Below are 13,491 nucleotides of genomic sequence, written 5' to 3'. Positions count from 1 at the left end.
GAAGGCACTTAACAACAACAAGAAATGGAGTCCTGGTATAGGATAAGCACTGGACTGTGAACTACAAGGTTGGCAGTTCAAACCCACCAGCTGTTCCTCGGAAACCCTATACAGGATTGCTATGTGTCAGAACTGACTCTATGGCACTTAAAAACAAATACCAGAGCCCTAAATACAGACATGGCGGTGGTCTGGAGATTGAGTGTTGTCTGCGGTGCTCAAGGAGCCCAAGCTCTGTTCCTCTGAACTCCAGTGATCAGACCTGCTCTTGCCTCAGCATTTCTCCAGGACCGGTCTACTCCAAGAGAGCAGCATATTCACCTGTCCCCCAGCCACTGTTCTGGTTCCAAGGCTGCATCTCTCCACTGGACTGATAGGAGGGTTGTCAGTGTTTTGCTCCTGGGCCTGCTTCCCGCTCCTTATTTGAATCCTTGCTCTCAATGGACTACTCTCTAGCTGCACTTCTCCCTCTCCATGGTCACTGGGACCTGGGACAGGTTGTTACTATGTCCATGAGGAGGCACCCCAGAAAGCTGCCAGGAAACCCTAGACAGGGTCGCTGTGAGTTGGAACTGACTCAATGACACTTAACTTAGTGTAGTGTGTTATGGTTCAGGCTGATAACAGCCAAGTCAGCAGTTCGAAACCACCAGTCCTTCCATGGGAGAAAGATGAGGCTTTCTGCTCCTATATAAAGATTAACTCTGAATTCCATAGCACTTACCTCAACAGCACTTAACAACAACATAAACATACTACACAAAGACAATATTCTACATCTTACTTTGGTAAGTAGCATCCGGGATCTTAAAAACTCATGAGTGGCCATCTAAGGTAAGGTACAGCTATTGATCTCTCAACGTGCAGAAGAAAGACGAGTGATGAGAATTGAAGAGGCTTAGAATCAATTAGTCCAATGGACTAATGGAACATGTGAACATCAGTCTCTGAGACCAGAAGAATTAAATACTACCCAGCTACCTACCACTATTAACTGCTTTGAAATGGATCACATTAGAAGGTCCTGGATAGAATGACAGAATATATGGAACGAAATTCAAAATTATTTAAAAAAAAAAAAACCCGGCAGTGCTTACTGGTCAGAAAGAGACTAGAGGAACCTGAAACTATGGCCCTTGACCAGCGTTCAGTTCTGGAAAGTGACTCAGCCTCAGGGCTCAACTTTCAGCCAAACACTAGCTAGGCATATAGGAGGAACAACAACATTAGTAAGGTAAGCCCACTGTGAAATGATGGATCAGTCAATCATAAAATCAAAAGGGCAACATTTAGCTAAGGACCAAGTTAAGAAGGCATGGGAGGGAGGGTGGAATGAGAGGAGATAGCAATCATTGAGATGAAACTAAGTGTATGATTTGCCAAATAGAAAACTGATGATCTTGTCTGTAAACATTCGCTCAAGCCACAATAAAAAGTTAAAAAAAAAAAAAGATTTGCAGCCTCAGAAACCCTATACAGGGTTGCTATGAGTCAAAACTGACTCCATAGCCCATAACCACTAACAACCATCATACCATTATTTGGAGTCCTGATGCAGGGCTATAGGGTAAGCAATGGACTGCTAACCACAAGGTCAGTGGCTCAAAGCCACCAGCATTTCCTTGGAAATCCTATACAGGGCTGTGATGACTTGGAACAGACTCAATGGCACTCAACAACAAACAACATATCAGTGTTTAGGTGCACTGGTGGCACAGTGGTTAAAATGCCTGGCTGCTAACCAGTGGTTAGTGGTAGTGGTTCGAACCCATCAGTTACTTCAAAGCAGAAAACTGCTGTTGTCTACTTGCAGAAAGATCCGGAGTCTTGGAAATCCTAGGGGAAGTTCTACTCTATTCTATATGGTCACTATGAATCAAAATTGGCTTGACAGCAACAGGTTTAGTGTTGCAGTTTTGGGTGATGTTTTATACATAAAACCATATTCTTACCATAATTATACTGTATACACTGTGTATTTTCAGTTTGGTTTTAAGATCACTGCATTATGATTAATAATTAGGATATCACTTAGATCTAAATCACATAGATTACTGTGACCAATCAAAGTTTGGAGTCTCAGAATCTGGGGTTCTAGCCTGGTTCGGTCATTCCAGCTCCTAAATATACCAACCACTTTATAAAGCATATCCAGAAAAGATACTGATATTCTAAAATAATAATATGTTTTAAATATTGTTATTCTCCTTCATAATGACCCAAATATAACTAACTGAATATTGTTACTCTTGGCACAACTTCAATAAGTGATACCATTTGAATGTCATTTTGTCCAAGTTTTACTTCTACATAAAATGTATCATAAATCATTCTTATAATGAAAGGAACCACACACTTTTAAAGTTAGGATCAGCACTGGACTACGAACCACAACATCGACAGTTCAAACCCACAAGCTGCTCCTTGGTAACTCTATACTGGGTCACTATGAGCCGGAACCGACACGATAGCAGCAATCAACAACAACAATTACTCATTCTCCATTAACAGATTTTCTCATAATTGAAATGAGCCAAAGAATACTTTTGCTATGTCCACTTATACAGTGAAAACGTGTAAGTGGAAATCTTCAACTCTAACAACTGTGAATACATACTGTATTAATTACTGAACTACTGAATTCTTAGACATAATATAATAAAAGTCCCAATGTTATCAATGTTTCTATCTTCATTAAGAAAAATATTCATTGAAAAATTATCATGAGTCGAGCTTTGATGAATCACTCAAGATTCCTTAGCATAGAGTTTATGCTTAAAATATTACTAAACTTCTAAAACTCTAACAAAAAAGTTTGGGTATGTTATGTAACTAACAACTCACTTTTCTGTGTAATTTGGGCAGGTGGATGGGGTCAGCAGAATCAGCTAAGTACCACTATTGTGTTTCATCAAGTAGAATGATTAATGATTGGCATTCTGAAGTTAATGTTGCTGCTGCTAGTGACTGAGACTCATGGTGACCGTGTGTTCAGGGTAGAACTGCTCCACAGGGATTTTAAAGGCTGTAACCTTCAGAACCACATCACCAGGCCCATCTTCTGAGGTACCTCCAGGTGGGTGCAAACTGCCAACCTTTCTGCTAATAGGTGAGCACTTAACCATGTGTGCCATCCCAGGAGTCCCTCAATCTTCATAGCTCTTGCATATCTATATAAAGTACTGCAAGTGTCTTCTTTATCATTATAAAAAAAGTAAGTCCTGGTGTGGTGCTGTGGGTTAATGCGCTGGACTGCAATGTGGTTTGAGCCACAAGGTTCAAGCTTACTAGCCGCCCCTCAGAATCCCTACACAGGTTCACTATGAGTCAGAACTGACTCGATGGCACTTAACAACAACAATGATCACAGAAAACGTAAGTGTTCTTATATTCTCAACATACTTCAGCATATGGTTCTTAAGTTGACTATCAGTCAGAACTGCATCACTTCTTAACCATGTCAGAAGAAATTATTAAAATAGAGAAAAACAGTCCTTTTTATTTTTCAAATGAAAGAAATGAAAACATGCATTAACTCAGATCCATCACCTGAAATAGTAACAGTGACATCATAATACCAGGTCCCTTTATACTATCTATTACACCTATCCTGTCCTGAAACTTTATATAAATAACAACACTGACTGTTCCTTTTTCTTAGGCAACTCTACATGGTAAACTGTATATTGCTGTTGTTGTTGTTAAGTGCCGTCGAATCGATTCCGACCCATAGTGAACTTGTATAGGGTTTCCAAAGAGCAGATGGTCAGCTTGAACCACCGACCTTGAAGTTCAAACGATTTTGCAGTCTGACGCATTAGCTGACAGCGCCATAATTATTCCCATCTTACAGACGCAGAAACTAAAATTCAGAAAGGTTAAGTAGCTTGCCTATAACCACACAGCTGGTAAATGCCATAGAGAGACTGAGTTAGGGTTGGATTGGTTGTATCCACTACACAATGCTGTCTCCCAACCTTCTCAGAGAATTACAATATCACACAGTTTTAGATAAGGATAGCATTTCTCACTTGGAAAACTCCAAGATGAATGGCGCATAAAGTATAGATTTTCTAGAAATCTTCCAGCATACAGATGTTGTTGTTAAGTGCCATCGAGTTGGTTCTGACTCATAGCGACCCTATATATGGTTTCTGAGAAGCAGCTGCTAAGCTTGAACCATTGACCTTGCAGCTCAAGCTGACCTTGCAGTGCAGCGTATTAGCCTAGCCCTCAGCACCACACCAGGACTCCAGCACAAAGATGAGTATCAAAAAAATCACACTAAGTAGAGCTCTATTTTACAGAGTACTGCCATCCTTTGTTAGGTGCTATCAAGTCGGTTCTGACTCATAGTGATCTTATGCACAATAGAATGAAACTGCCACCCATCAGCAGTTAGTAATATTAATGTTTCTTAATGGCTTATATGAGGTCAATTTTAGGAATTTTACATTAGGGACAACTTATAATCAATCCATTAATATGTCAATAACTTATAAAGCACAAGGGACACAAAGTTAGCATTGTTTCCCTTCAGAGAAGTTCTCTGTGGTGATATCTCTAACTACATACCTTCCCACTCTCTGTTTGGACTCTTGGAGGTGCCACAGGGACTTGTAGAACTTCTGCATTCCAAATCTATCTGTTCCTGCCTCTGCCGCTGTTCTTCTAGGAGGGCTGACTCATGCATTGCTTTAATGTGCCTCTGGTAAAGAGCATAGCCACTCACTGGAGTTCCAATTGGTATACTACATGGGGTGCAGGAGACCTACAAGAAAAGAAAGTGAAAAAAATATAAGTATGCCAAAGACCAATGTAATATTATCACCATATACTGCCAAGTATTGGTAATTTTTTCATTTTTTATCAAAGTATTAATCTACAAAAATACTTGTTAAAATCTTAGTTACTTCAGAACAGAAACAATATAAATCAGAGGTTGTAATAAGAGAAATCAAATAAAAACTTGAAGTACTACTGTCCAATTCTGACTTACTATGATCAAGTACCTTGTGGCTCAGCCCTCCTTTCAATGTCCTCTAAACAGGCAATCACACCATTTCTGTGGATTTAAACGCCATTTCTATATGAATGACTCATAAATTTCTATTTCTATGATCCTTTCTCCAAGTTCCAAACTCACATACAAAATTGCCTACACCTACAACTAAAAACTTCAGTTAGATATCTTAAAGAACTTCAAAATTCATATTCAAAGCAGCACTTTTAAGTTTCAAAAATCATTTTTTCCTTTGGTAATCTCCATTTTAGAAAATGGAACCCCAAATGCTTAAGCCAGAAACTTGTTCATCATCCTCGATTATTTAATCTCCTCTGCTTCCAAAACCAATCCATTACTGTCCTTCAGAACAGAAATGAAATGGATCGGCCGCTCCAAACCCTCTAATCAAGTATGGTGCTCTTTCCCCCGTTCTCCTTCCACTGTAGCTTGTTCATTTCCTTCAGAGTACATGTTGTTAAGTGCCATCAGGTCAGAGTCAACTCATAGTGACCCTGTATAGAGTTTCCAAGGAGCAACTCATGGGTTTGAACCGCCAACCTTGGAGTTAGCTGTTTAGTGCTTATCCTGTAGCGCCACACCAGAATTCCATACCACATATATTTTGTAATGATATATTCGTTTTACATGTTTATTTTCTGTCTCTCCCACTTCATGAAAGAATCCAAGCTGTTTAAAAGAATATGATATAAACAACTCCTAAGATAGTGCATGAATATAAGACAGTTGTGATAAGAGTATAAACAGATGACTTCTTTAGAAACTGTTACTAAAAGACTTCCATACTTCTCTCCCTACTCTAAAATAGGATTTTTCATTGACCCTAAACATACCGTAATTTTCTTACCACTGTGTTTGACTTACATGTAAATATGACTTTTTCTTCTTTTTGTATAAAGCCAAATAAACCATTTTGGTCCGACCAAAATATTATTTCCTATGTGGATTCTTCCATAAGTTTCCAATTAAGAAGAAAGTTCTCCCTTCTCTGAAACATACATAGAGTTTTCTTCTCACCTCTCTAATAATCACATTTTAATCCATTTTAAATTTTATTATCATTTTTGTTACGTCTTATTACACAGGTGAAGTCCTGGTGTGGCGTTGTATGATAAGCATTAGACTGGTAACAGCAAGGTTGGCAATTCAAACCCACCATCCACTCCTCAGAAACCCCATTCAAGGACGCTATGAGTTGGAACTGACTCAAAGGCACACAACACATTACAGTTAAGTTTTATGAAGTCAGAGATTACGAGTATCGGCTTCAATGGACAGATAATAAATGTCTGTTTAAATAAGTAACTCAAAGAACAAATAAATGTTTAATTATTATTTTGTGAGCCACAACAACATTATTTCACAACTTTTACCAATAGTCACATGACACTAAATATACTTTATTTTCTGAAATCAAGAGATAGAACATAAAAAAGCAATACTCAAGACTGGAATTCAGTATCATATGTTAGCCAATTTTTTTGAGATTATTATGGTAATACTGAAATAAAACTAGACTTACAACTGAATACTAAAGTTAGCCATAATATCGTACTCATTTTAAGGATTCAAAAGCTAACTATTTACTCTATAACTCTTTTATAGCTACTTACTAATATGGTTATAAACAAAAACAATTACTAATATTTATAAGTGGATACATTACATTTTCTCCATCAAAATTAAGCATTTTAATCTATCAACACAATAAATCTGTTTAAAAAAATTAATGAACTATCTAAACTAACTTTTGTTACATAAAAGAGTTCTTCCACAGAGTCTGATTTAGGATCTTTCCATTTCTCTCCTCCCGTTTACCTCATACTTCCTAACCCCAGTCCAACACAGAAATGTATATTCAGCCCTCTGTATTCGCATGTTCTGAATCCACAGATTCAACCATCTGGAGATCAAAAATATTCTGGCAGGGAGAAAATGGTTCATAAAAAACAAGTAGTCAAGCAAACCCTTCAAAGGCTAAAAGGGAACAAGGAAGTGTTATTTATACAGCAATTATATTATATTAGGTATTGCAAGTCACTTAGAGATGACTTAAAGGAGCTCTGGTAGCATAGTGATTATAAGCCAGGCTGCTAATCTCACAATCAGCAGTGGTTCCATGGGCGAAAGATGAAGTTATCTGCTCCCATAAAGATTTATAGCCTCAGGAATCCTACACAAGGTCGCTACGAGTCAGAACCTACTTCATGGCACACAACCACCATGACCACAAGAGATGACTAAAGTACATGGGAGGAGACACAGAAGCTAAACACCATGTTATGTAAGGAGCTTAAGCATCAATGGATACTAACAGGGGTCCTGAAACAAATCCCCATGAATATTAAAGAACACAAACACATACACATGAGGAGATTTCAAAAAAGTTTGTGAACAAATCCCAGTTTTCCATGAACTTTTTAAAGAGCTCGTGTGCACATGAGTGTGTGTACAAGTGCAGAGATTATCTCTTTCTCAAAAAGAAAAATCTAAGCAGGAACAAGCTAGAATGATTTTGCACCTTTCAATCTGAACTACAATTAAGTATCAATTAAAGAAGGTAAGAAACACATCTTTTCTGAAGATCTTTGTTTCTTGTCTTTACTTTTCATGCTCACATTGAAAACTTACCATTGGTGGGATAACAGCAGCTCGATGTTGAAGCTGTTGCAAGTCCAATGGATTAGGTTTTATTGGGGATGAAACTAGTATAGATCCAGTGGGATTCAACAAGGAAGGCTTTGGGTCTGTAGGAAACATCCTGCAATTGGCAAAAAAAGGTAAATCATTATTTAAAACTTTAAGCAAATATCACCATACTTTCCTCTAAGTTAATGTATATATGTGTGCACACACCAATGCATACACATATATATCACATTAGCCCTCAACAGTAAGAAAAAGGGACTCTATAAATGCTAATTTCAAAGATGAAGACAAATAGAACCGTTATTTTATATAACCAAATATTAATTTATAGGCTGAAATGTATCTGAATTTAATCAGCTATATCTAAACAACAAAACAATCTAAACAAAAGCCACTATAAAATAGTAGTTTCTAATTTTCCACTAACATATTAACACAGGTTACTAGCAAGTTACCTGTTGTTACAGGATGGTTACAGCACGTTCTGCTAGGATCATAGCAGTATTTAGTTAATCATTTGAAAAAAGCCACCTTTTTTTTTTTAAACTGGAAATCTCACTAAAATGCTAGACCTCTAGTTCCTCACAAGAAATGGCAACCACTGGCAACATGGAACCAGTATTTCCACTTAGTAACAATGTGCTGTACTTGTGGAAGCTGTCCCTTGAAACAGGTCATGCATTCTTCTATTCACCATAGCCCCTGCTACTTGACACTTCGCACTGTATCACTAAGTCTAGACTGTAAGAACCCAATTACATGAATGTGGGGAAACTATACACTAGTATGCCTTATGAGCTTTCTCATATTTCTAAGTCCCGTCAAAGTCATAAGGAAGAAGATAAACATTTTTAAATATATAAATTGATAAGAAAACAAGAAACTATAAAACAAAATAATCTACATAATACAAAGCCCCCCAAAGATATTAAGTGGAGAAAATCAAAGGGTTACTTTGATGATGTTTGGAAGTGATACAGATTTTAAGGTGTCATTCACAAGCAACCTATCTTTAGAATGTACTTCTGAATCTCAACACTAGTATCATGTTCATTTCTTAAAATGTTCATCTTAAAGATTACTGCCATGATAAGTTTTCTTTTATTTATAATTACGAAAACCAACAGTGCACAATACAGATGATTCTTGTTTTGTATTAGACATTTAAAGCATCGATCCATTCCAGTTAAAGTCTGAATCCATTAACATGGAATCTAGATTACTGTGAGATCAGGGCAAAAAGAGTGATTTAGATGATTGAATTTTCTGGTAAACCAAAGGTTTCATTTTAATTCTTGCTGATGAAAATTCCAGCATCTACTATGTAGAACCTGTTGAGAAATTATCAGTGTAATGCTTATTATTCTAGCATCAAATCTTACTCTCATATAGATGAGATATAGAACAAACTAGATTTCAGAATACACTAGGAAAGCTGAACTCCAAACAGAATTCAGCTGTTTGATTGCTCATTTGCCTCCTGCTAAAAAGGAAAAAAATTGTGCGTTAATCTAATTTACTTCTAGAATTTGTGTAAATCTACCATTCTCTTGTGATTCTACTTCTTTCAAAGAAAGGGAAACACCCAAGAAATTTTATTAAATAATATCAATTTCTATAAATGCGAGTCCTGGTGTGGCGCTGTACAATAAGGATACGACCACAGGTCAGTTTGAACCACAAGGTTGGCAGTCCAAATTTACCAGCTGCTCCTCGGAAACTCTATACAGGGTCGCTATGAGTTGGAACTGACTTGACAGCACTTAACAACAACCCTTCTATCAAGAATTCTGTGCTCTTCAATTTACACCAGATCGTAACAGTAGATTTGGTAGCCTTGAGAAACTCAAATCATAAGTCTGAAAGGGCAAGATCAGAGGATGTGATAAGGTTTCCCAATGAAATTCTTAATAGGACAGGCCTTACTACTCTCGCATAAAGAGCAGGTAGATACATTGTCATGCTTAAAAAAAAAAATTCTTGACCCAACTTTTCTAGACCTTTTCTCACCAAGGCAGTTTTCAAGTTTTAAAAAATTTCTTCATACTAAGTTTGTAATCCTCCTGTGTCCTTTGAGAAAACATCAAGATTCTTAAGTGCTATTGAATAGGTATCAACTCATAGTGACCCTGTTTAAGGTTTCCGAGGAGTGACTGGTGTGTTTGAACCACTGACATCAATTAGCAGTCCAGAGCTTATCCTACAGTGAGGGCCACGCCACGGCCCCTGTGGAACTCCAAGAAACAACTGCCTTCTGAGTTGACCTCCCTGACACAAACTTAACTGGCTCCGCAGATTCTCTCAGAAGCCACTGCTTTGATCAGACCTTTTTCTGAAGGCACCCTAAAATGACTTAAAAAAGTGTATTACATAGAAAACTTGTCTGCAGCTATCCACTGATCATAGAGACATGTTTAAATACGTTTTGTACAGAATAAACCTGTGCATGTATGAACTGGAACCCTAGCAGCAATACTTTTTGACTTACTTTAGTGTATAACTTTTTACCAAAACCATAAAAATGTGATGCATTCTTTATAACCCTTTTTCTTTAATGACTACAAATACTTACGTTAACTAGTACTATGCTTGGTTTTTTCATCACAAATACAAACAACCTAAAATTTTAACTAATACCAAAAAATGATCACTATTAGGATCACTTGTTGGTAAGTGCTGCTGAGCTGGCTCTAACTAATAGTAATCTAAGTATAGGGTTTCCAAGGAGTGGCAGATGAGCTTGAACCGCTGACCGTGCAGTTCAAATTGACCTCGCAGTCTAGTGCTTTAACTAACCCACATTTCCAAACCACTCATGTGTACTTAAAATCAGTGTAAAAAGTATTTTCAGGACACTTAACATGATTTTCATGTCAGTATCTTCTTCTATCTATGACACAGGAAAGACTCCTGGTGTGTTTTTATAGGATAAGCACTGGACTGTTAACCACAAGGTTGGTGGTTCAAATCTACCAGCTGCTCCTAGGAAACTCTATCTAGGGTAGCTATGAGTCATCAGAACCAACTCAACAGCACTTAACAACAACAACAACGACATAGGTATAGAAGAACTTACTCAGAGGCCTTAAATTCTTAGAGCAAACAGCAGAGTCTACAGTTCTAGACTTCCCCTTCATCACCTCATCAACATTATTCTCCTCATAAGGCATGAAAGTAATCTGTAGCTTAGCTCATCAAACATGTTAGCTGAAAAAATCCCCTTTTATGCTATCATATAGAATACGAAGGGGCTTCAAAAAGTTCATGAAAAAATGGTATTTAAAAAAGAATACAAATTTTCCATTTTTAAGCCTCTTCATACATGTTATATGTTACATACTGAAGAAACTTATCATTTATTATATTAAAAAATAATGCTCACATAATTTTGCATGGTTATTTAAATAGATGAACAGGATCAAATTCCAGCATTAAGAGCATACCAATTACTTTATCTTGCCAGTATTTATAATGGCATAATTTGTGCAGGTCTGGTAGCATAGTGGGTTATGAGTTGGGCTACCAACTGCAAAGTCAGCAGTCTAATCTACCAGTCACTATGCAGGAGAAACATGAGACTTTCTGCTCTGGAAAAGATTTGGAGTCCTAACGTGGCTCTGTAGGGTAAGCACTGGACTGCTAGCCACAAAGTTGGCAGTTCCAACCCACCTGTTCCCCTGGAAACCCTATGTAGGGTCACAATGAGTCAGAACCAACTCAATGGCACTTAACAACAATCATTTCTGCAGCCAATACCATCTTATGATACAGTCAACAATCATTTCTGCAGTCAATACCATCTTATGATACAGTCAACAATCATTTCTGCAGCCAATACCATCCTATGATACAGTCAACAACAAGATGAGGAAGAAGAGGGTAACATTTGAGGAGCTGGCCTCACCTCTGTCTCTCAGGATCTCCATCCACATCTTCATCAGCACTGCATGTGGCACTGGAATCGTTGTCGGACTGGGGCTCTGGTCGGATCTGCTTAGCCAAAACCAAATCTTCATCTCGAGGATCAGTTTTCTCGCTGACTCTCTCTAAGTCTCTTTCTTTGGTATCACCTTCAACTTTAGCTGCACTGTTTTCCAGTACCCTCATTTCATCATCTACAGAGTCAGCTTTGGTAGTTACTGGGAGATCAAGAACAGAATTCACTTCAGCACTGCAATCCTGATGATCCACGTCCATGGGCTCTGCTGTTTCAACATTGAGGTCGTTGGCCTGTGTCTCCACACTGTCATTTTCAGCATGCTTTGTACTTGGGCCTGCTGAGGAGGGCGATGTACTGGGTGCAGTTTCAGAGCTGGACTGGAGCTCAGTCACAGGTTCAGTGTCTCCTCGAGAAGTACCATTTTCAGTGCTGTCTTCACTGGGCTTGACAGCTTCAACTGGTGAAGGAGAAGGAGCACTTTCTGTATCAGAACTATTTTCAGCACCTTAAAGATAATGACACAGCATAAAAATCTAATAATGAATATGTTTCAGATGGTGACAGAGACCCTGCTTGAAGTTGGTTGTTTAAGATGAATTATACTCCTCTGCAGACTTTGGTGAAGTATTATAGCCAGTGGAAGACTACTATGCACTAGTAAATTGAAAGATCAGATTGTCTTGGCCTTCTGAAATCAAAATCCTAAAAGCATTTATGTCTAAAAAGAATTTATATGAAATTTGAAAAGTGAAGAGAAATAGAAAAACAAAACCAATGTCCATCTATTGTAACATCTTGATGTATTTCTACCAGACTTTTTCTGTGCAATTCTTTTTGACCCAGCTGACAACAACAGCAGTACCCAAGCAGAAAACAGTATGCGCTATATCTGCAATTTTAATTTTTATGGTGGTCACATTAGAAAAGTAAAAAAAGATAGGCAAAATTGATTCTAACAGTGTATTTTAGTTAACCCAATACAGTTGATTCTCATTATGCTCACTATTTATCACAAGCAATGAATTAGCAAATGATGAACCAGTCATGTTCAACCTCAGCTGGGAATAAGCACATTGAACGACTCAGGTTCCTCACTGTGAACATGCCTGCAAGCACTGTAAATACTGAATGTGTTGTAAATATTGACTTGGAATTACAAATAAATTTTAGTAAGTGAATTTGCAAATATAGAATGTATGAATAGTGAAAACTGACAGTATATCCTAAGTATAATCATTTTAGCATGTTTCTTTCAGACCCTGGTTCATGACCTCGTAAGAAATGAAATGTTGCCCAGTCCTACACAATCCCCATGATCAGACACAGAAGAACCATTGTGAGCCACAGAGATTTCACTGGCTGACTTTGGAAGTAGGTCACTAGGCCTTTATTCAAAGTCTATCTTAGTCTGGAAGATCTGCTGATATCTACCCAGCATCAGAGCAAGATGCAGACTCCACTGACAGATGTGATGGCTGGAAGTTAAGTGGACCAGCAGTAACTCAAACCATGATACGCCACATGGAAGGTGGCAAGAATTCTAGTCCCATTTCAACATGTACTCAGCATTTTAAAAGTAGTAATTAGATATTTGAAATGTATTTTTTGGTACTGTTGTTGTTGCTATCGGTTTCAACCCATAGCAACCCTGTATAGGGTTTCCAAGGAGTAGCTGGTGAGTGTGAACCACCAACCTTGCAATTCAAATGGCTTTGCAGTCTGGCGCATTAACCCACAGCACCACACCAGGGCTCCTTTTTGTTGCAGACCTTGTAAGACTGGTGAGAGGTTCGAGGCCCTATAGGCCCGAGTGTAACAGATCTAGCCACTTGGCAGTCAATAGCAAATTGTTTTTCATCTTAATATTCAGTTACATGTA

General features: G+C 37.9%; 1 protein-coding gene across 2 annotated transcripts in view; it reads right to left on the bottom strand.

Moving 5' to 3' along the window:
- The window catches only part of NCOR1 (nuclear receptor corepressor 1), a 213,667-nt gene that overhangs the window by 56,266 nt on the left and 143,910 nt on the right, over nt 1–13,491 (bottom strand). The window contains exons 20-22 of one of the 2 annotated variants that reach the window (XM_006875906.1): nt 11,577–12,069; nt 7,655–7,784; nt 4,576–4,771 (exon numbers count right to left, since the gene is read on the bottom strand). In XM_006875906.1, coding sequence (XP_006875968.1) covers nt 4,576–4,771; nt 7,655–7,784; nt 11,577–12,069 — 819 coding nt within the window. Of the gene's footprint in view, nt 1–4,575; nt 4,772–7,654; nt 7,785–11,576; nt 12,118–13,491 lie in introns of both variants that reach the window. The other variant, XM_006875907.1, reaches the window with a different exon arrangement.

This window comes from Chrysochloris asiatica, unplaced genomic scaffold (genome assembly GCF_000296735.1).
Source record: "Chrysochloris asiatica unplaced genomic scaffold, ChrAsi1.0 scaffold00346, whole genome shotgun sequence".
Classification (NCBI taxonomy): Eukaryota; Metazoa; Chordata; class Mammalia; order Afrosoricida; family Chrysochloridae; genus Chrysochloris; species Chrysochloris asiatica.
This window is presented reverse-complemented; position numbering and strand designations above follow the sequence as displayed.